At 38.8% G+C, this 23,023-nt stretch overlaps 2 protein-coding genes across 10 annotated transcripts in view; one reads left to right on the top strand and one right to left on the bottom strand.

Annotated features, from left to right (window-relative positions):
- The first annotated feature begins 180 nt into the window (after nt 1–180).
- XRCC3 (X-ray repair cross complementing 3) lies at nt 181–16,839 on the top strand. Of its 5 annotated transcripts, none has more exons than XM_072865598.1 (8): nt 184–997; nt 1,733–1,790; nt 2,160–2,297; nt 3,201–3,413; nt 8,851–9,005; nt 11,350–11,562; nt 13,791–13,837; nt 14,642–16,839. In XM_072865598.1, exons 2-8 carry the CDS (start codon nt 1,736–1,738, stop codon nt 14,862–14,864), a joined length of 1,044 nt encoding a protein of 347 aa, XP_072721699.1. In that variant the 5' UTR covers nt 184–997; nt 1,733–1,735; the 3' UTR covers nt 14,865–16,839. The 5 variants fall into 5 exon arrangements, with proteins under 5 accessions (XP_072721701.1, XP_072721700.1, XP_072721699.1 ...); XM_072865597.1 differs by having other exon boundaries at nt 185–997; nt 1,693–1,790; XM_072865596.1 differs by having other exon boundaries at nt 185–997; nt 1,678–1,790.
- A 917-nt stretch (nt 16,840–17,756) lies between these two features.
- The window catches only part of KLC1 (kinesin light chain 1), a 51,275-nt gene continuing 46,008 nt past the window's right edge, over nt 17,757–23,023 (bottom strand). For 4 of the 5 annotated variants that reach the window (XM_072864963.1, XM_072864962.1, XM_072864967.1 and 1 more), the window contains one exon: nt 17,758–23,018. In XM_072864963.1, the coding sequence (XP_072721064.1) occupies nt 22,953–23,018 (66 nt within the window). In that variant the 3' untranslated portion in view covers nt 17,758–22,952. Of the gene's footprint in view, nt 23,019–23,023 lie in introns of all 5 variants that reach the window. The other variant, XM_072864965.1, reaches the window with a different exon arrangement.

Below are 23,023 nucleotides of genomic sequence, written 5' to 3'. Positions count from 1 at the left end.
TTAGTCCTTCCCCCCCCTCCGGGCGCTCGAGGCGCATGCGCCACGGGAATTGCCGTTCCCCGCAACCCGGAAACGAAGGGCGTGCACGCCTCAGTCACGCCCCCGTATTCCGCGTTCGAGGAAGAGTGACAGCCAATCAGCGAGCAGCGCCGCGTAGGGGGTGGGCTCAGCTGGCCGCGGCCTGGAGGAGTGGCTCCGCGGCTGGTGGGGTGGCGCCTGCCCTGAGGGGCTCCACCGAGCCGTCTGTGCCACCGCCGGCAGTGGCGAACGCTCCTCTCCGCCACTCCCCGTCCAGCCCCGCGGAAGAGATCGTTACCGGAGCGAAAAGCGTCCCGCCTGCTCCTTGAGCAGCGCCCTGCCATTGGCTGTCTTGCCGGAGCGGTCGCTTTGAGGAGTTCTGATTGGCCTGCGACTGGCGACGTCGCAGGCAAGCTGCTCGCCCATTGGCTACGGCCTTTTGCGGCCGCTCTGGCGGGGGGTTCGTAACGGGGCTGAGGGCGGCGTGGCGGCTCTGCGCCCGGGCCCCGTCCCGGGGGTGGGAGGGGGTCGCTGAGGCGTTGTCCCTCCGCCGCCAGCCCCTCCTGGCCGCCTCGAAGTCTCCCGTGAGGGCGCCGGCTGCGGCGAGGAGGCTCCTGGCAAGGCCGGGGTGCTGCGAGGCTGGTGGTGTGGTGTGGTGTGGTGTGGTGTGGTGTGCCCGGCCCAGCTGCTCTGCTTCCCCCTCAGCCGTCTCTCACCGCGCTCCCCTCTGAGGAACGGGCCGCGGAGGGGTGTTGCCGCTCACCTTTCTTGGTGCCGGGGCGGGCTGCGGTAGTCCCGGGCGGCCTCTGTCGGCGCCGCTCCGTGGGACGCGCCTGGCTTTCCGGTAATTGCTCCTGGTGATGTCCTTCCCATCTCAGCGCCTCAAACTGCCCGCAATGGAGCGGCTCCGTGTGAGTGGAGTGTACAAAATGGTTTGGGGTCCTTCCGTCGAAGGTCGTTATGGTCATCATTAATTTCAGTAAGTTTCGACTCTCAGCCCTTGTCAGAATGCTGCTTTCCGTGTGTGTTGTTTCAAAATAACTGTTTCTTCTCCTACGTTTGTTCTGTTATCGGGATCCATGGCAACCTCTCCTCCCCCGTGTTAAATAAGGGATTGTTCATTAAGTCATATATTCTTTATGTGTCTGCTGCAATCCTGCATAAAAATGATCCGAATAATAGTTACAAACCTCACATGTGCTTAACGTTGTTACAAGAAACAAACTGATATTAATGTTTTAATACTAAATTTGCTTTTAGCTAATCAAAATATATTTGACTATCCAATGTATGAATAGTCCTGGGTCACCCCAAATTGCACGTGCATGAGATTTTTTTTCTATTTGAAAATCAACAACTCATGTAAAGGGTGGCAGGATAGAAATGACTATCCAATGTATTTGCAAGCTTCAATCCAGAGCAAAAGCACTATGCAGAATTACAAGCAATTAAAATTACAAGTAGTTCTTAACTGCAGTGTTATTAGTTGGACTCTTTAATAGGATATATGTGAACCGCTGTCTGAGAAGACTTCTGCCAATGTGCTGAATCATCGTTACTTTTCTAAGATAATTGATAAATATATTGTTAAAAAAAATCCTACAAACTTTTGACACTGAATGATGCTTATTTTTTTGTTGCATGTATATCTGATAAAAGCCACTTTAAAAACAGATAATTACCTGATGCTCTGTTCATCCCGGTGCTGTATCAGGAAATGGATTGGGACCAGTTTGACTTGAACCCTAAAGTAATTGCTGCCCTTAAGAAAGGTAACTTAATTTGCCAATGTCTCACTAATGCATCTGTCACCATCGTGTCTTCCTTTACATAATTGTGTGTTTGTGGGTACAAGCATATACATGTACACTAACAGTTTGGACCTGTAATTAAGTATTTCATAAGCAAGTTTTTTGAGTAATTAGAAGTGATGGCTTTTGCCCATGCTCCAATAATAATTTTCCAAACAATTTTATAGCATGTGCTGATACATTCAAAGTAAATGTTGCCTGCCCAGCTTACAAGAATGCAGAGTAGATAAACTTTAAGTAAATGAGTAGTAGAACGTGGGAAAACTTTTTCTTTTTTGAATAAGACTGTAATCCAGCCAAAAGTATTTATAAAAATTCTTCTAATTTCAGCTGACATAAAATCAATAAAAGAGATTTTAAATCTTTCTGGAGCAGACTTGCAAAGATTGATGAAACTATCCAGTGCAGATATACAGTGCTTACTGAAAACAGTCTCCCACACGCTGAGGAGAAACAGTATGCTTACAGGTAATATAGTCAATACGAAAAACCTGTTCTATTTAAGTCTTAAAATACTGTCATTGGGAGAAAATATGGTTTTGGCTCCTCATTGACGCAGTGATTCTGAAAATTAAAAGGCAAGTGTTTTAGTTTTGCGGTAGTAAATTATTTAACTGTCCTAAGGACAGCTCCCCTGAGACCTTGAAGGTAGATGGAAGTGGATGGGTGTCATTCTTCAGGATCAAGCCCACTTGAAACAGGACAAAATGATTCTCCAGTCTGGAAAACTTGATTAGAGGAACAAAAGTTTTCCTTTTTCTTTCTTTCTCTCCCCCCCCACCTCTCTCACTATTTTCCTTTTGGACTAAGACTAGTTGAAAAACTTATATGATACATTATAAACTATATAAACTGATTTGATATAAACACCTCATTCCAAACCAAGCAGGACCTAATAGCTCCTTCTGAACAAATGCTTCATGGCAGCTCTGTACTTAGAATTTATTTTCTTGTGATTTGCATATATCTTCAGGCCTTGGCCACGTGCCTGCTGCGCTGTTTCATAGTCTGCTGTAGCTTTCCATTTCCATAATTGCTGTGCATGAACCGTGCTGGCAATATTTTCCCAGAGTGTAGCTTTCCATAGAGGCAGAGAGAGGAAAAAAGTTTTAGAGGAAGAAAGGGCTCAGTGTAAACTATCAATTTTTGAACAGCTATTCAATTAGTAGGCCCTGTGGGGAAAGGGAGGTGGGGAGGACCAGGCTGAATTAGAAAAATCTCCCATCAACAAAGAAAGCATCCCTTGTAGATATAAACCTGGTATACAGCCTCTATGTTGTATCATTGTGTGTTAGAAAGATACTAAATGAAACTCCTTTTTTTTCTTTTTTTTTTCTTTTTAATCATTAAAAAAAATCCAAAACCCTGCAGCACTTCAGCTCTACCAAGATGCAGATCATCTCACCTCCCAACACCAGAAGCTAAGCCTAGGATGTTCAGTACTAGATAACTTGTTAAAAGGTGGCATTCCTTTAGTGGGAATCACAGAACTCGCCGGGGAAAGTTCTGCTGGGAAGACTCAGATTGGTTTACAACTGTGCCTTTGTGTGCAGTATCCTTACAAATACGGTGGATTAGAGTCTGGTAAGTACAGAAATGTAAATATTGATTAATTTGCCATTTGGAAGAATATATTGTCTTTACAAACATCATCAGTGCATTGAAGTAGGCGCACATATTCAGTTCATGTCTTACTCTTCTGCAACAGCATTAGTAGTAAGCTAGTTAGTCAGTAATGCGTCTTTACAGAGAAACGCATGCTGTGCACATGCCCTGCATCACAACATCATTTAATACAAAATTACTATTGGCTGTTGTTTACCTGCCTGCCACTGTGGATTAAACTAGACATAAGCAAACAATATATGAAAAGCGTTGCTGTCATAAGTACTTATTAACTCCTCAAGTAACAACCACAGCAAAACAGCTTGTCAGATAATTTTCCACAAACATCTTGGGTATAGGGTAAATATTCCCTAGTTGGGGGTTTCAAATTTCAAAGAATATTTAGTTTTATAACAATAATTAAAGTGATTTACAGAGTAAAATTGATGGAAATCTAGTTGAAGAAAGTTAACATTGTTTTGTACCTGCGATTTTCCCGGTTTTGCCGGGAAGAAAAGTAAGTAGGTAAGAAAAGAAAGTAAGGAAGAAAAGAAAGTAGGTTTATTCTTTGATTAGGGTATGGTTTTTTTAACCACCTATCACATTAATCTAACTCCTAATATTTTTATTTTTTAATATTATATGCTGTCTTAGAAAGGGAGGAAACTTGTGTCACTTCTGAGAGTTCAGTGCCGTGGTAGTCTACCTGAGGTGTGTTTTGGCTGAGATCTTGCTCTTCTTTCTGTGCAGCACTGGGTTTAATTTGGCAGCTCAGTGGTTTGTTGTGGGGAAACTTAATTATTTCTTGTACTATGTCCACCCATGCAGAAAAGTCATGGAATGTCCAAATGAAGATCTTGCTTAAAGGGTAGTAATTAGCCTGTGGCTTACATTACTTAGCTTTAAGTTACGTCATTCATCAGAGCAGAAGCAAATATATTTTGTTTGATTCCTTTGTGTGCTGCTGCTAACTGCTGCAAATAGTTTGAATGCAAATACTTTTTTATTCGTGCCCCAGCACTTCTCCCTGTTTATGTTGAAACAAAGGAACAAACCAGAACAGGTACAGAAGAAGGTGCCCAATGGCACTCTTGTCTCTTGTACCAGACTACAGTCTTCCTTGTAGGGCTACATAAATGGCAAGTCTTTTCATTGTTTGTGTTTGAAGATGGTTCTTGTTTCTTATGCTCCTAGCACTTGGTGCCCTTACGATTGCTTTGTTGTGTCTGTGTTCCCCATCTACCCACTCCTAAGTGTTCCATGGAAGATAGGATAGAATGGCCATCATATCAATGCTCCTGTGAGAGAACCAGAGCGTTTTGGAAGGGCTGAGAGGACAGAACTTTTGAGGATCTTGCAGGTATAGAAGGCAGAAATATCCTGCTGCTGGAGTTGGAGAGCTAAGGGAGTGGTGGAATCCTAATTATTACAGTTCTTTACTCTCAGTGTGGTATCTTGCTGTATGTTAGACTGCGTACAGTCATAGCAGCAGATATTGTTTGCATAGCACTTAGAAAATGAGACTTGATTTCTCCGCAGCCTATAAATAAGGGTTGTGTTGAGTCTCTTATGAGAAATACAGGAATTAAAAGCTTATGTTAAGTATGAGGAGTTTTATTCTTTACAAAACTTGAGGAAAACAACAATGCTTAGTAACTATCACAGAAGTCTAGCACTACCAATAGAATTTTAAGCTCAGTGCTAAAACTTTGCTAATGATTTAAAATTGTGGCGGGTTGTTTTTTTGTGGGTTTTTTTAGTGCTAGAAACTTCCCTTCTCTTAGGTGGTGATGTTGAAATACATTTCTTCACACAGTATAGATTTATTGTGTGTTTACTTCATTTAACTTAGTGCTAATCTTGTTTACCATTCTCAGTGCTAGGAGGTTGGCAGCAAACAAAGAAATTGGGACATCCTTTGCCTCAAGGTTATCTTTTTGCCATTCTAAGAATGTCAGTTATGGTCAATCGCATGTTGGCCGAATTTATTTTATAAGCCCATATTCGTAAGTAATACATGAATATAATGTGACATTCATATCTGTATTAGAATTCTGAATTAGAAAAAAAATGTTTGCTACTGATTCTTGTTAACAAGGTGGTTTGGTGCATGACAGGTTATGTTCATAGGACTCAAAATTTGTCCTTCTTTGAGAGTGAGGGTTTTTTAGTGTTTTTTGTTTTGGTTTTGGAGTGTTTTTTGGTTAACAACCAGCATAGCACTTTTATCAGCCTAAATAACAGTAAAGCACTGGGATTTGATGAAATAGCTGTTTTCTCTTTGGTTTTTGTGGACCTGTGAGGAAAGATGCTTGTAAGATCACAGGGGATGACTGACTTCCTAAGAGTCTCTCAGCTTCTTTCTCAAAAGTGATAACTACGCTGACTCTTGACTTGCTGTCAGTGTTGACAGCTTCCTAATAAACTGTACATAGCACAATGCCATAGGCTTTTCTGTTTGTGTTGTACTCGTCTCCTCTTTATTTCTGTTGTGACAGTTCACTTATCTTTAAAGATATGTGAATATCTTTGCCTCATATATGTGCTTTTGCCTCATAATTAGGCATCAGTCTTTAATATTGAGTTTAGTTATTTGTCAATCTCTTCTAGCCCTTGTAACTTTGCTATGAAGCACCTCCCTTATTTTTAATGCATGGGTGTGTATTCTCTGAAGAGGCTTGATGAAGGTCCAGCAGGAGAGAGTGCTATTTTCATTGTACTGTGAAACTCAAATTTTAAGCCAAGGCAAAGCTCATCTGATATATTTTATGTGGCTTAACTCTCTTAAAATTCAATATAAAAATTACATAATGGTTTTGTGAAATGAGCAGCGCTTAAAGAAAAAAAAATAAGGTTGTCCCACTGTATGGTTTTGGAAAAATCACAAATGGACCAGTTCTGCACTCAGAATACAATATCTGCTGTAGTAGATTTAACTGGTGTCAAAGAAGCGTTACAGCAGAGTAGAAGATTGGCAGGTGTCTGAATGCTGGTATTTACAAAACTAAACTGAGGCAGGAAATAGTCTATGAAATAGAACTGTTCTTACGAAGGACTTATCTTCTTGATCATTTTTACAAGTGTTTCACTAAAAAAAGTTAGCCTCAATAAATGTGTTCACTTGAACTTTAAAATCACTGTAATGATTTTACAAAGAGGACAGTGTGTATCTATTGACCAGGAATTTTAAACCTAGGTTGTTGGACCAGTGGAGAAGAGGGGACCAGATTTTTGCTTCTCCAGCTGTTCTTTTTTGCCTACAGGTATTATGGCTCTAGGACTATCTTGTTTGCCTGGATTTACTTGTTCACCAGGTATAAATGTGAAACTGGGCCACAGTTGCATATGTTTGTAATACAATAAGATTGCTTGATTGTTTTATACTCTTCTGCTTTTACCTTGTGTTTGTTCTTATCACTGTTCTTATTACTGTACTGAAATTATCTGCAAAGAAGGTCTTCAGAAGAATTTTACATTTCTTTTTCTCCAGATAAGTTAATTGTGGAAAAATGTATTTTTTTTCAGCAAGTTTCTTAGGTTTTCCATTTTGAAATGTATTGAATGTTGCAATAACTCTGGGTTGAAATACAATTATCTAACCAATTGAGCACCTATCTATCTAGAAGTGCATATCTGCATTTGAAAAAACAGCCACCATGAAGTCTCAAGTAGCAGACATTCCATCGTTTTTAAGTAAAGCAAGGAGAGCACAAGGGACATACTGCTTAAGGCAGGTCTGATTTTTAGAGAGCAGGTGACTTCTCTGTAAGCCAGTATTCATGGTAAAGAAATCCCTGCCTTTCAGAATTAGGCAATGTTGTGCAAAAGGCAATCAGCTGTGAATAAGAGTGGTAGTTGAGAAGTCCAGTATGTTTTACTTCAGGAACTGTTATCTCAACACAAGTTAGCAGAGCTTTTGTCGGTATGAAATTCAGAAACCACATGGGCTTAAGGAAGCTGCATCTCTTGGTGGTCTTTATTATTTCTTTATTATTTCTTTATTATTTCTTTATTATTTCTTTATTATTTCTTTATTATTTCTTTATTATTTCTTTATTATTTCTTTATTATTTCTTTATTATTTCTTTATTATTTCTTTATTATTTCTTTATTATTTCTTTATTATTTCTTTATTATTTCTTTATTATTTCTTTATTATTTCTTTATTATTTCTTTATTATTTCTTTATTATTTCTTTATTATTTCTTTATTATTTCTTTATTATTTCTTTATTTGCTTGGTTTTGAATTTGCACCATAAAGATTTTCAGTTTTGTGACGTAAGCGTTGCAAGACATAATTTGCTTATCTGAGTGAGTATTGGTGCTAGATATAGGTAATGTCAAATTTGTGATTAGAAATTTTTCTTGACTTGCTGGCTTTTTAGAAATAGTGAAACTGAAAATCTGATTAGGAATGCATGAACTGCCCGTAGTAAAGTTCCTCACCTCCCTATTTGATATTCAGCTATCACTGTCCAATTGGAGAGTGATATGAAAATTGGTCCACTTAGGAGAAATTGTCTGGTGTTGCCAAACACATCAGCTGCCAAGCTGTGCTAGCAGCTTCAACCACTTTAGTGAATGAACTTAATCCTTAGATGGAACCCTATAAAGGTTAGCTGATAATTCTGGCTAGTTCTGCAATAACAGTAACAATTTTTAATAAAGAAAATATTGCATGTATTTCTGTTTTTTTTCCCCAACATCTTTGATGTGTATGGTTCACTTTCTCTGCAATAATGCATACTTGTTAACCAGAAACCACAGTAAAAATATATAGACATCACTCACAGTAATGTGATTGAAGTATAATGGTTTTTATCTAATCTACCATTTTCAGGAAGAGTTAATTGGACCGAGATTGGATGAGTGATCCTCTTTAAACTGGCTTACAAATTGTGGCAATAAGTACCCCTCCATATGTAAATTTAAAAACAAGAAACTTGAAAACAGTAACTGAAATTAATCAAAATACTAGTTGTACTGGTTTTGGCTGGGATAGTTCATTTTCTTTGTAGTATAGTGCTGTGTTTTGGATTTGTGACCAAAACAGGCAAACTATGCAGTATTGCTCTATTTGTGGGTTGGATAAATTACAATACTCGTAATCACCCAAGTTAGGTGGGCAGGTGTTCCGCAGCTGTGCAAGATGAGTGTCACCTAGTGGAGAGTACAAAAATCCCGTTGTGTCAGCAGGCGCCCAAAAAGGACCTGGCAACTACAGGAAAGTCATAGGAGTGGGGTTTTTGTTGTTCATGGTTGATTCAATATGGCTGAAAAAAATGTAACATGAATTTCCAGGTACGTATGGCTAGCTTTTGGGTGCAGAATGTATTATTTTATTTTTGTGCTGTTAAGAAGACTGCATGTGTAAGAGCCCTGTTGTAATAATAGAGGTGGCTTTCTTGATTATAGGAGCTGTCTACATTTGTACAGAAGATGTATTCCCAAGTAAACGTTTGCAACAACTCATAGATCAACAGCATAAGCTGCGTGCAGATGTTCCAGCTGAAATCATACAGAAGATCAAATTTGGAAACAGTATTTTTGTTGAGCATGCAGCAGACCTAGTAAGTAGTAGCACAAATTAAGAATGCATAATTATTACGCTATAATCCAGTAACCACAGGGTTTTTTTGATATAGGAGACCTTTCAAAAGGCTGAAAGTGAACTAAGATCTGTAATGAATGCTTCTTAATCTCTTGCAATTTGCTGTTAGAGAACTGTCTATTACAGTGTTTTATTATGAAGGGTATTAAAAGATAAATATTAATATTTTTAGAGTAAATAATGTAGTAGATTTTTGTAAGTCATTATGTTTATTAAAATGTAGTAGACTTATTGCTACTGGTTTTACTGCAGCTCCTAGAGACATCTTCATTGAGTTTGGAGACAGGGTATAAATATATATGCAAAAGGTGGTGTTTATCCTGACTAACTTGCAATATAACACCAGAGTTGTTAAACTGCAGTTTAAACAGATGGGAGGAAAGGATACAAAAAATGATGCCTGGAATAGGTAATGGCACAGCATAACCACAGCAGTGCAGCTCTCTTGAACCTCTGCCTGTAAGACGTCATAACAGAATTGGAGTGGAAAAGATACAAACTTCAGTAGTGTATTCTTGCCTTGTAATCCCACACTTTTGTGCTTTTTCTTAAGTAGCCATGAATATGCTCTTTACTGATCAGGTGGTCAGAAGTTTTGTTTTCTCTAAGGCTTGAAAGTGGCACTTGTTAAATCATTCCAATTGTTGGGGGTTTTTTAATCATAGTTTGCAAGTGTAAGAAGCTCTTGTACGTTAGTGTGCTTGCCACTTATTCACTGTGTGGTCCAGGCAGCAGCTAAGCTACCTTTTCCATGTCCCTTTCATTGGAAATATTAATTAAAGTTCTAATTGTAGTTTGTGGAACATACAGAGTATGTTATTGTAAAAAGGAGACAATCACCCTACAGTAGTATGTACATGCCTCTAAAATACCCTTAAAAGTAAAACACTACAGTCACTGGTAAGTCCAGCAACTGCACAATAGATTATTACCATTCATATATTGCTATGTATAGATTCAGTTTGTGTGTGTGTGTGCATGTGTGTGTATCCATATACATAGAATGCATTGCTATATAGAGATAGGCAGATTACAGCAACTGAAGTAGAAACCCAAATCACAATTACATTCTGTATTTTCTTTCACATCAAAATTTTTTTGACTTGCTACATTCGGAAGAGTCCAGTTGTTCATGTATTCACTTGAAAAGAATGAGTCTTGTACGAACAGAAGGACCACATACAAACACTGAAGTGTTTGAAGTGCAACATAGTTTCCTGTAGATATACCAGTAATGGAAACAAAAAAAAATCCATTTTCCAGAATGGAAAGCAGTTATATATTCTTCAGAGTAATTTATTTCCCTCAGTTTAAAAAAAAAAAAAAAAAAGCCTTTGATATTATATTATTTATTTTGTAAAAAGCAGCTCATTTAGTAGAATAGATCTTGCTGTAATTCAGACTTGAGAATTACAATTTAGTTCTAAAAGCTGTGGAATTCTAGAGGATGCTATATGTAATTTTGGATGCATATAAGCTCTTAGCTGTGAACCTCTATTTAGATGTGAAGAGTGGCACCAATCAGATGAACTGTGACTCTCACATTATTGCTTTTTTTGCCAACATTGAAATTTCTGATGGCCAGAAGCTGTGATTATCACCGTGAGCTTGTTCTCCTTTCTGGTCAGCTGCTGTAGATCACACTGTTAAAGACAAGATTGTGGTCTTTACAAGGACCTTTCATCTGACTAACATGATTATTCTTACGTGATAGAAGTTGTACCCTACAAAATATTTGTTAGTTAAACTTCCTGCAATTGAAATGTTTGGTGACTTCAAAATATTCAATTAGTAAAACTTTTAATAGGGAGGATATAAGTTGCAGCTACTCATGTTTATAAGACTCTTGATCAATATGGATTTGATGTAGCAACTATGTATTTTACTGTCACATTTAATATGTCATTAGTGGAACAGCAGCATAGTCTCTAACTTCTGTTTTGAATATTTGATGCTAGTCTCGAGTCCTCAGTGCTTCAGTGAGAACCACTCCTGCAAAATAGGAATGGTTTAGGGTTGTAGTATTGCATTCTTGAGATTTTGAAATGTTGGTAAATAATTGATTTAAGTCAGAGCTGCAGATAACTGTACGTTGCAGTTCGGTCTATTTTTTTCCTAAGGTAAAACTACAAGACACTTGTGAAAAATGGTTACTAATGAGACTTAAAGATCCACAAATTTGCTTTATGATGAGAAACTCCATCAGCTTGTGTTTCAGTGATGATGCCTGTAGTTACTATCTTGATTTTACAAATAGAGGTTTTTGAACTGTTTTAATGCTGGCTGTTTGTATTTTGTGGTAGGATACCTTCCACAACTGCATTACTAGAAGGATTTCCCTACTGCTCACAAGAGGCATGGTGCGGTTGGTGGTCATAGACTCTATTGCTGCTTTGTTTCGATGCGAATTTGGAGTTTCAGATTCTGTTATGAAGGCTCGGTATTTGCAGACATTTGGAGCACAGCTTCACAGTTTAAGCACTAGATTCAGGACTCCAATAATGTGCATTAATCAGGTATGACATCAAAATTGCTTCTTATTTTATAGGGACCATTTAATAAATGGCTGGGACAGAGAGGGGAAAATCTGTGTATGCAGATTTCTTGGTGTTGTATTTAACACTGTCAACTGAGTATTAATGACTGATGGAAAATGAAGTTTCCTTAAACTGGTGTACTTTAAACTAGTAAGTTTTAACTTCTCAAAGTTTAAGAACATCATTTAAGCTTTTAGAGACTGTTAATGTTCTGAAAGGTCATCCATTAAAGCTAACGAAAATAGATATATATATAGCAACTGCACGAAGCATCAAACTAAAAGAGTTCTTTCCTAACAATAGCTTCAAATGCCATTGCCAGCAGGATTGCTCTGGGAACTCTGCATGCACAGTTATATTCCACATATGCAGGAGATAGTGAAACACCAGGGACTTTGCTGCATTTTTGTGAAGCTCAGCATTGTTGTGTAACTGCTGAGACTACTAAAGCGTTAGAATGCATGCAAGCTGACTCGAGCTGAACCAAAAAAAGGCCACAGTGATACTAGTCAGAAAGAATATTCTTTTGAGAAAACTAGACTAGACGCTACTTCTGTCTTGTGGAAGCGGCATGGCACTGCTCTTAGTCTTATCACAAATTGAAGGAGCAGATGAATGCTGGAGATGAAGCATTCACACTTGGAATGTGGCCTGAGAAAGGGGTAAGTAAATGTGCAGGCAGGCCATTGTTGGGAAACGTCCTTTCCAGGAAGCCCTTCATTCAAACGAGTAAGTATTCAGCCCTGAGGTTTCCTTCTCACAGCAGAAGAAAAGAGGTAGGGAGAAAAGTTGAACTTGAGAAGTAACAAACAAGAAGAATTTTATATCGGGAAGAAAGAGGGCCTAGAAACATCAAGTCAACTGTTATTTGTTTGATTTGCTTCTGTTTCCTAGGAGTTCTGGAACTACAGAACGGGCAGTGTGTAAAACCTTACATTTACTACCATAACTGGAAGGGAGTATATTAGAATTCATACATAGCAGTAATTTGAACAGCTCTCAGGCATGCACAGTGTTTTTATTTTCAGTAAGATTCCCATTAAGATTCAGTAGGATTTAAATTTCAGCCTCGAGTTACTCCTAATTTTTTAACCAACTTTTTCTTACATAATCTTTCATAGGGTCAGATAGCTTTTCAGGAAAACTGAGATTTCCCGTAACTGCTTTCTGAATTTTGGTATTAGTAGAGACAATTTGTTCTCCTTGGGAAGCACTGTTCAGATTTTGCTCTTCGTTAAGCAAAGGTTTGTGTGTTTCAGCAGTTACGCTATGAAGCCAACCAATGGAGTCAGGTTCCTTGGCTAGCTTCTGGGGGCTGTCTGCCTTTTTCCAGGGGGTTTTGAGGGCCCACCTAGCAGGCAAAAGATCTGATTTAAGGGTAAGACAAGACTAGATGTATCCCGTCTCTTTCCCATGAGAGGGAAAACGAGTGATTTAAGACAGCTTCTTAGATCTGCCTCCTCTGACAGGAGTTTTATGTTGGTGCTGGCTCACAACAGTTTAGGTGACTGCCTGATGCTGAATGACAACACTCTGACCCCTTGCTAACATAGGGTCCTTCAAGACTGTATTCTAATGGAAAATGACTCATTACATCAAGTCCGTAGTTACAGAAATAAATTGTGAATATAATAACATTGAGGAAGATTACAGGTGTAAAGTAATCCATCTGTATATTGTATTTAGAGAAGTACCTATAACTTAATTTGCTGTGCTTTGTGAAGAACTTGTGTGGAAGAATCATGACATTAAAAGACAATAGAGGGAGTCAAGAGGTGTGGATTTTTCTAGGTTGTAGTCAAAGGCAAACTGCTCCATTAAGCAGGCCTTCAAAGGTAGTGAAATCATTGAGAACAGGACACGGTCAGAGATTTGGGCTTCAGGACCTTTTATCTGCAGATGCAGCATCAGAACAGTTTTGTGTGTGTGCTTTTTTTGGTGGTGGTTTTTTTAACAAATTAAGCATCTAGTAGTAGTTAAATCCATGTAAGCTGTAGGTAGCTAAATAGTTGTAGCACTGTAAACTAAGATAATACTTCACAACTCCCTTTTCATTTGCCTTGAAAGAATAAGGGTTTTCTAACTTGGCTTAATATGTGATCCAATAACTTGGATTTTCTTGGCTTTGTTCCCTTCCCTGCCCTTCTGTTTGCTAAAAACAAATATGTAACTACAGGTCAACTTCAAATGTTGTTTTTCTGCTTTAGGTGACCGATGCAGTGAGCGAGTCAGAAGCTGCTCAGTGCAGTTGTAGGTAAGTCATCCACAAGAGAAATGTAACAATGTTGTACACAGCAGCATGGAACCACTATATTTTTTTATAACTCCAATACAAACTACCAGAGCATATTGAGAGCAGTAGTGCATTTACCCGGCAATGCTGCATTTGCTGGAGGTCAGCAATAACTAATGTGCTGTAAAGTGGAAGAAACTGTCAGATACACTTATGTGGTAATCCCTAATCAGCCAGTTAGGGGGGAAAATTCTCTGGAGTTAATGGCTGGTGTACTTGCTTACACAGGAGTATTTTTGCATCTCTTCTTGTCTCTGATATAACCAAGTGCATTTTCAGTCCGCTTAAAAAAAATATAGCAACCAAACCTTACGGGTTGGTTTTGTTAGTTGCCAAGAAGAAAAAAAAGTATATTTTGACAGCAAGATATTAACAGGATTCAAACATATGTATTTGTTGTTTGAATCCTAACTATAATCTTGACTTACTAGATAAGCTAGGTGCTACATAAATGTGTTTTTGCAAGGAGTTAGTTATGTCTTCAGATTCAGAAACTCACACAGAACAAGGCTAAGGCTCAGGTTTCTTTCCCTGGTTATCTTTTAATTCTTTTACTAGAGAGATTGTACGTTTTCCAGGAAAAAAAATTGTTTTAAACTTTGGGTTGAAGTAATACGTACATGGTGTTATATCTACCCAACATTTCTAAACACACCTTCAAATGGAATCCAGGGCCAGCAGTTACACACTTCAAATACTTAAAGTTCAACCATTTTCTGTTGCTATTTTCCTATCACAATCAAATGTGTAATGCTTTCTTTACAGTGTAGTGGATAACAGAGTCTCTCCAGCACTTGGAATAACCTGGGCAAATCAACTGCTAATGAGACTGATGGTCAGCCGGATATCACAACCTGAACAAGCATCTGGAGTTGCGTCACACCACACTGGAAGTGTGAGGACTTTAAGAGTAGTTTTTGCTCCTCATCTCCCTCCCTGCTCTTGCTACTATACCGTAAAACTGGAAGGTGTAAAAGGAATAAAATAAATCCTTTGCATAGTAAAGCATCCTCCTCCAAAAATGTATCAAACTACTTTGCTTCAGGAAGAATTACTAGTAAAATGAAATTCTTCCTAGATGAGATAGATAGGTGCTGAAATACATCAACAGTGATAAGACAATATATTAAGCCTTGTCTGCATTGTGAAAGAAGATATTTTTATACTTGGATATAAGTTCACCAGCTTTTCCTCGTGAGGTAGGTTTTCTGAAGGAGAGTAAAGCTGTGGACCGGTGGTGGCCGCACAATGAAGCGTGATGTGGCAATCCCCATGTTAGGGGAGACCTGATTTTTAATTTTAATAGCATACCAAACTAGAAACAGCATTTACTGCAAGTGTATACCTTCTCTGTTTCCAGACCCAAAGGGACTCAAATTCAACCAGTTAATATTGCCTGATGGTGTTTCTAGTCCTTGTGCTGCCATTACATATAGCCATTCTTCTCTCTACAGGGCCTCAGAAATAATATAAAGCAAAGCTGCTTTGTCACAAAGCAGCTATCCTATTTTAAAACCACTTGTTATTAATATTAGGATTTTTTTAAAAAATACCAGAAAGATACTTGATTTTAACATCTTATAGTAAAAATTAAAATTGTACTGCTTTTGTACTATATGGGTGTATCTTCATAGAACTACTACAAATTTTTGGGAAATGGTTCTTTTCCACTCTTCCTGCTTTCCAGTTCCCTCCCCTCACAGCAAGTGCCTCTTTAGCCTCTTCCATTTAAAAAACAACAAACCACACACCCCCATCCCCTTGTTCCGTTTGCCCATCTCTGAAGCTGTGTAACCAGGCAGTTTCAGAGCAAGGGCTCTGTTCATGTTCTTCCTGATGCTCTGCACTGCTCTGTGTTGTGTTGGATCTGGGTAGCATTATGATCAGCTTTGGAGCGCTGCCTCTAGTACCTTCTGTCCATACCGCTGGGCTCTTAGATAAATTGTGCTTCTGAAGGGCACCTTTAGCTGTTTGCATCCATCCGTGGAGCTATTACTCTTCTCCGGTTGTTGTTGTTATTGTTAAAGCTTTACATGTTTGTTTTTCCATCTTTGCACAGTTTAACCCATCTTTTTTGTTGTTGTCTTCAGACTACTGCTGACATCTGCTTTTTCTAGGTTTTTTTTTTTCCTGCATTGAGTGTGAAAGCAAGCTAGATGAAGTTACTCACACACATTTTCCAAAGGCCTTAGACCTTATTTGGCCTGTTATGTGAGTGCCTGCTCTTATCAGTGTATGATATCACATATTTGTTAAGCTTTCAGATTTCCCCCTTCCTCTACCTGCTTCCCCAGGTTGCCCAAACAAGAGGTCTACCAGAGGCTTATGTTTTTCTGTGTAGTTGCACTGCTCAGTTCTATCTTTGGGCAAATGAGAACCTTTTGTTCTCTGTAGTCTAAACAACAAAATCTCTTCCATAAATCCAAGTTCAGAGGATTGACTGTCTCTTGGTACAAAGCAAGTGCAGACACATTCCTTCTGCGTTCTTCAGGTACACTATATTAGTGAAATAGCCCCCTCCCCTACCTTTCCCCTGGCCCCCAGTAATACTCTTTGAGGCTATAGCCTTGTGGAAGCATGCAGCTGGGTAGCAGAAAGGACAAGTTTTGTCTAGCTGTGCACTGGCTCAGAAGACTCTCCCTGGCAGAAGACTTCTCAGAGGACAGCTGAGTATGATGCAAGGAAAAGAGACCCAGGAAGACAGGGACTGTGTGACTGCCTCAGGGAAGTTCTTGAGGAGAACAGGCACAGTCATGCCTTGAAGCTGAAGGAAGGGAACACTGAGCAAGCAGAAGGAAGGATGAGTTGCTTTCAGTGCCTTCTGAGATCCCTTCAGTCATCACAGGGGACCTTGTGCAAATAGCATAAGAAATTGTCTCTAAATCTCTTTTCTAAAATGTCTTAATTCCCTGTGTTTGACAATGACTATGTTCTCCATTATTTTTTTAATAAAATCCAACCATGAAGCCCAGAAGTCTTTGTGTACTCAGTCTATGGAAAAAGTGAGAGCACTATAGCTCAGAGGCATGGCTACCTCAGTCTTCAAATCCTAATGCTCCATGCGCCTCCTTCCTAACAGCTTTAATGAAGATAAACTAATGCAGCACAGGTAACACTCAAATTACTCTCTTCTGATCCTGGCCTGTTTATCTGGGACAGGAACTTCAGCCAATATATTGCTCATTGTATTGTACTAATTTGATTTAAAAAAAAAAGCCCGAGACAGATGTAGCTGATTAATGGGACAACCCCTAATAGTCAACTCCTACCCAAACATCCATTTACAGAAGAGCTTCACCAAAGCCCAGGCTCCAATCCCAAGAGCTTGCCTCACTGTGAACCATGTTCAGAAGAGTCCGAGACACATCTTGAGGCTCAGTTTTGTAATATTTTGATAGCTCCTTTTACAATGTGACTGCTTGCAGGAATGCAATATAAGTGTTAAAGAGTCAGAGGTGGGTCTGTAACCAAAGTCCCAGTTTACTTGATGAAAACCACTTTTACCAACAAATATAAGTAACATCTCACCTGAGCAAGTCTTCCTGTCACTGCCCTTGTTGGCTCTTACTTAACTCTCCAGAATCTGAGTCCAAGTATGTTACAGTATGTTTCCTAGCTCATCATCACACACAAACCCTGAACCTCTAAAATGCAACTGACCCCCAAGCTTACAGTCAATCACCTGCAGCAGCTGAATGTTCATCTGCAGCCTCCACCCCTTCTTCAGTTACTTGCATCCACAGTCAGAAATCTGGACTGTTGTTCATCTGAGATTAGTACTGCTCTGGGGGTGCAGACCCTCATGACAACTGAACAAAGCACGTGCCCTCTTTGAAGCCTTGTGTCAAAAGTGTTGAAACATGCTTAAGTTTTAATAAATGCAATTTAAGAACCTTCCCTTTATACAGCTTTATTCATCTTTGGATTTCACAACTGAGATTTGTTTCCATACAGGAAAAAATTGAAGTAATTTTTACAAAGAAGATTTACATTCTAGAGTGTATTAAGCATATCATCTTTATCCTGTAAGACTACGTATTTAAATATTTTTCTACACTTTGAAAAGAAACCTTACATGACACTTGAGAAACTTTTAAACAGTTTCAAATTAATCTACAGATCTATGATGTATTTAAAGAGGCCTTTTTCAGCAGAGAGATCATAGGGTTCTGGGAACATTGCTTTGGAAAAGTAGAACCAAATTCATTTGTGCTTGGTAAAGATAAAGAATTTACACAACTGACCTATTAACAAAACAGATGTAGTAAACCACTAAACAAGCTCACTACAAGTTTTTTGATGAAATCACAGTGAATTACTACTATTTGTTACAAATAACATTTGTGGAAGTTTATTTTCAACAAAGTTTTATGGGGCAAGACAAACAGGTGAACTCTGAACAGGATTTCATCCATAGCTGTGACAAGCAGTAACTACACGTGGAGATCAAAATGCAGCATCCTAAAGCCAATCTTGGGAGGTTTATTATTTTTTTAAAATCAAACATGAAATCCACAGATCAGGGTGGGGCAGGGGGAAAGTTCTCCTCAAGAAGGATACACTGACATTACAAATGGTTTTCTGGTTTTGCTGGTGTTGGGTTTTGGTTTTGTTTTTTAAACCACACCCTAGAAAACAGAAAATACCATTCCTGATTGCACAGAGCTCATCTGGCTTAATTACACTGTAACCTGCCACCACTACTGTATAATGCTTCTACATAATTTAAGACTAAAGACTCAGTAACTTTCCATGCTTGAATTGTGGCTTGAGTATAAATACAGGGAGCCTAAGGATTGATCTGATTTTAAAAACTACTTCACTATGCTTGTTCCATGCTGTATACAATTTTTAGTCTCTCCCTCAATTGTGTGTGCCAGTACAACCATTAGAGCAGCTTCAAGCTTTTTGATGTAGCTGGAGCATTAAATGAACTTCCAACTATGGTTCTCCTCTAAATATTTCTTATTTCAAAGCAGCCATAACTAAAGAACATTATGAGCGTAAGCATTTTCCCAACACCTCAGGTCTTTTGACCTCTATCAGATGGTGGCACTGTGCTTTGCTTCTTGCTTTGTTGGTTTGGGCTTTTTTTTAAAAAAAGATTGACCTTGACTATTCAGTGTACTGAGACTACTGAGAGTGGTTGGGGGGGGTGGGATAATCAAATATAGATGTTCAAGATTTCCTTCTATTCAACTATTTAAAAAAAAAAAAAAAGCACCAACGTTTATACCGATACTTCTGAAAGTCTGTGACAATGTAAAGTTGCTACAATGAAACTGTAAACTTCACAGCATCACATCTTTTAACATTTATTCTCTCAGTACAGGCTAACATTACCAAAAATGCAATTGTCTTAGCAGCTTTCAGACAAAATACATGACCTGCATAACAAAAACTAAAGTAACTTGAACTCATCAAGTATTGTAAACACTTTCAACGAAGCACTGCACGCCCCTTTTACTATATATTTACAACAGAACCACACCATTTTCAACATTACTGGATTCAAATGGTACAATTTAAGCACAAATACTTCTCAAGCTTAAAACCATTTTAATTTACTGCCATTCAGGAGGGCTTGGGGGGTGGTGTTTGTTTTAAGAAAAGGTACAAACTCTAGGTAAACAACAGAAAAACAAGTGGACGCAGTAAGTGCTATGTTCTATCACTGCAGTACTGCAAGCACAAACATCACAGCAATAGTTCAATTATTTCTCTAAAAGGAGCAAATCATGAAACACTTACATTTTGCAATAATATTTAGTAAGATCTAAACTCAAGAACAAATATTGCCAATATTCCTAAAGACTAGTGCACAACCAGAGACAGAAGGGCAACAGGCACCTTTCTATCAGTAACAATTTAACGCACGATTCATCCCACATGCGACCCTTGCTGAGTGTACGCCCCAGAGGAACTAGCCAGTGTTCGCAGGAGAATCGAGAGGAACTGGCCTAATCTGGAGTTCTTATTAAGTTTTAATGAAGTTCACCCTTACAATTCTGGGCAACGACAGACATACTAGGTTAAAACCAAAATCGCACTACCACGGTTGCAGTTTTCCTAACAAGATGTCTGGGAATTTTGAAGGTCTTTTCTAGTTCGCTGTTTCAGCAGAGCTGTTGATTTAGTTCGGTACTGAAGATACCCCAGAATTCTATATACAATTGGGTATTTTGGTTTTATACTTTATAGAGACTCTTAGCTACAACTGAAACAGAGGAAATTCAGGAAGAAAATCTTACATAAAAGCCAAGTGAGAAGCCCACCTGAAATGTAAATGTATACAAACCATGTCCTGACAGTAATTAATTCATGATGCAAACATAAGGCAGGTTGACCTTAGAATTTGTTTTGTACTTCCCAAGTTTTTCTCCAACTGCAACTAGCTCATTGGCTCATAACTATAAGGACCTGGCTATCATTTGTGGATTACAGGAGTCTTGAAATTTGTTTCCTCTCTGAAAAAAATAAAATTGACCTTTTAAATGTAAGAATTGTTTAATAACCAGTAGCTCAACAATTTAACCTTCCACCACACTTTAAAATACTATATAAAGGTTTAAAACATTTAAAAGCACAGTACTCGTAATGCCACCAAGAGTACAATCCTCAACGAGAAAGTTCCCTCACTACCACCATACCATGGTCTTGCATTTTAAAACTCCATCTACATTGTAACTGGGCATGGTTAAATATTTTATTACTATTTACACAAGTTTTGTTTTGGGGTTTGTTTTTTTTTTTTGAGAGGCTCCAAAAATAATTTTCCTTCAAAGCTGAAAAAGATGAATGTAGAAAACACATTCTTCAATTTAAGTAATTCCTTATTACCAAAGTCAGTTCTGTGTCTAAATAGTTTTGTGAGGTTTTTCTGGTAGTCAGACTTTCACAACAGTCTCTAAGTGAAACACTGAGCTCTCCAGAACCCCATGTTACAAGGCCCATCGAGCCGCTCCTGCAGCAGTAGCGCCATGCTGGTGTGAAACAGGTTGACTGCAAGGGGTGTTTGCAGCGAGTTTCTCACGGGGACAGCCAGAGGGACAGATGACACCATCGCAGGCTGCTCAGTGAGGCGGCAGCTGCGGCAGGGCTCTCCTGCCCTCTCCCCAGCCTGCCTGTCGCTTGGACATGGGTTCCCACCCAGCCTGGCAACCTGATGTACAGTTCCTTGTGCAAAGCTAGCTCAGTCTGGCTTTGTGCAGAGAACCAAATTCACCAGGGGGTGGGTATAACATGTTTTGCTTTAGGGGGAAAAAAAGTATATATATTATGTATATTTTTATATAAAAAGCTCTTAATAAAAAAGATTAAAACTCAGGAGTCTACATTATATGAGTATATATTGTTAAGATAACTGAGCAACAACTTTTTGTTGCTCGAGTTCATTAATGAATTGCACTACTCTGTGCTAAAACTCCTACATATTAGCAGCATCATATCCCACCGTTTCTAAACCGTCCTTATAGCAGGTATACCATATGCAGCTTTCTTGAAAGAGATGCTAATAAGGTACCTCCTGGTAAACATATCAAGTGCATTACACATACAACTTTTTGCATCAGGTACTGTAACGCAACTTAAAACCAGATGCAAAGCCAGTCAAATACTTCTACGAAGTACTAATCCTAATGACTCTTCACAGCCTGTTCAAATACTAAAACTTGCTTATGTCCCTGTGTTTTACCTCCTTCAGTTGGCGCTAACCTTGAATGAATATTCCAGCTTTTCCCGAAGTTAATGTCGTTCAGCGTCTTCCAGCTCACAACTATGACCACAAATACATTTGTACACACACTGGTTGTTTTTTTTACTTTCTCATCCAACTTCACATGAATAAGAATTTTTACAAAAGATGAACAAAATTACAAGCTTTACAGAAAAGCAAAAAGGATAGCAAAATACTAGTGTCTGTAAAATACTTAAAACATACATACTTAGTTCCAGCAGCAGTCTTGTATACAGACAGCATATATATTAACTGTAAGCAGATTTAACATGGATGTGTGGTCAAACGAGTTGCTTGCCACTTACAGCCATCTAGTGCTTCCACTGGAGCCCTTCACGTTTGAGTGGTCCTTTGCACAGCAGCTACTCCGCAGTGTAACAGCCTAGCGTGCAGTTGCCTGCTCCTGCTGTCATCAGCTATTACGGAGAAAGGCAGGATTTGGGATCAGCATAAGGAAATGTTGGAGCACTTCCAGCAAACAGAGAAGGGGATTGTGAATTCCAGTGGACAAGCAAGAAAGTCAACCTGAGGCTTGATGTTTCCCTAAGAGCAACAGCAGCTGCTCTGGGACAGTTGCAGTCCAAAACTTCAGTATTCGTCAACCAGACAAGGTAAAGGTCAAAACATTTTCTATTTCTCCTGATCAACGTGAACCATCCTATCTCCCTCAATTATTGTGCCCTAAGACTTACGTCAACAAGTGTCAAAAGTTATGGTCACAGGTATTGCTATTCATGCTATCTATATGTAATGTAACCCCAACCACCTCTTCTGTAAAATTTAATAGCTCAGTCTAGTGGTTAAGTAAGCCGTGTCTAAGTGCCGTTTTGCCAGCTAAGGTTTCTAATATTACAATAATCTGTGGTGCAAAGGAAAGCCCCACCAATACAGTATGCTCAATTTGAATTCATACAGTAATGCACATAAATTTATCCTTTTCTCATTCCAGCACTGTATATCTCTACTGCTACACATTTAATTTTGCCTGCATTTTCAAACATCTTTGCATTTTGGTATGCTTTAAATATGTTCGTATTTTTACATTTTTTTGGCTGCTGTAATATTCAGATCTATTCAAGAAATCAACGTAAGTAGCATGAATGGGAGCAGTGCAATGAGCAATATATATCTATATAGTTTTCCTTTAGAAGAAAATACCCACTAATGCTGTGTTTAAAATCGTTCCTATTTAGAAAAGTAAAAACAGCAGTCCATTGGGAAAAAACCAACAAAATCTACAAACTAGGTGTTCCTATACATAATGATGAGGAACCAAAGCTTTGAAGGTCTCAGTGCTTCTTTATTCACCAAGGAATATTAGCTCGCTTCTGTCCAAGAATCTCAATGCGCCAAATCAGTATGACTGACACTCAGAACTCTCGAGTCTGTCAGACAATTATTTCGTTCCTGTG

Source organism: Ciconia boyciana, chromosome 6 (genome assembly GCF_034638445.1).
Source record: "Ciconia boyciana chromosome 6, ASM3463844v1, whole genome shotgun sequence".
NCBI lineage: Eukaryota > Metazoa > Chordata > Aves > Ciconiiformes > Ciconiidae > Ciconia > Ciconia boyciana.
The sequence above is the reverse complement of the archived record's forward strand: the minus strand, read 5'-3'. Positions and strand labels throughout refer to the sequence as shown.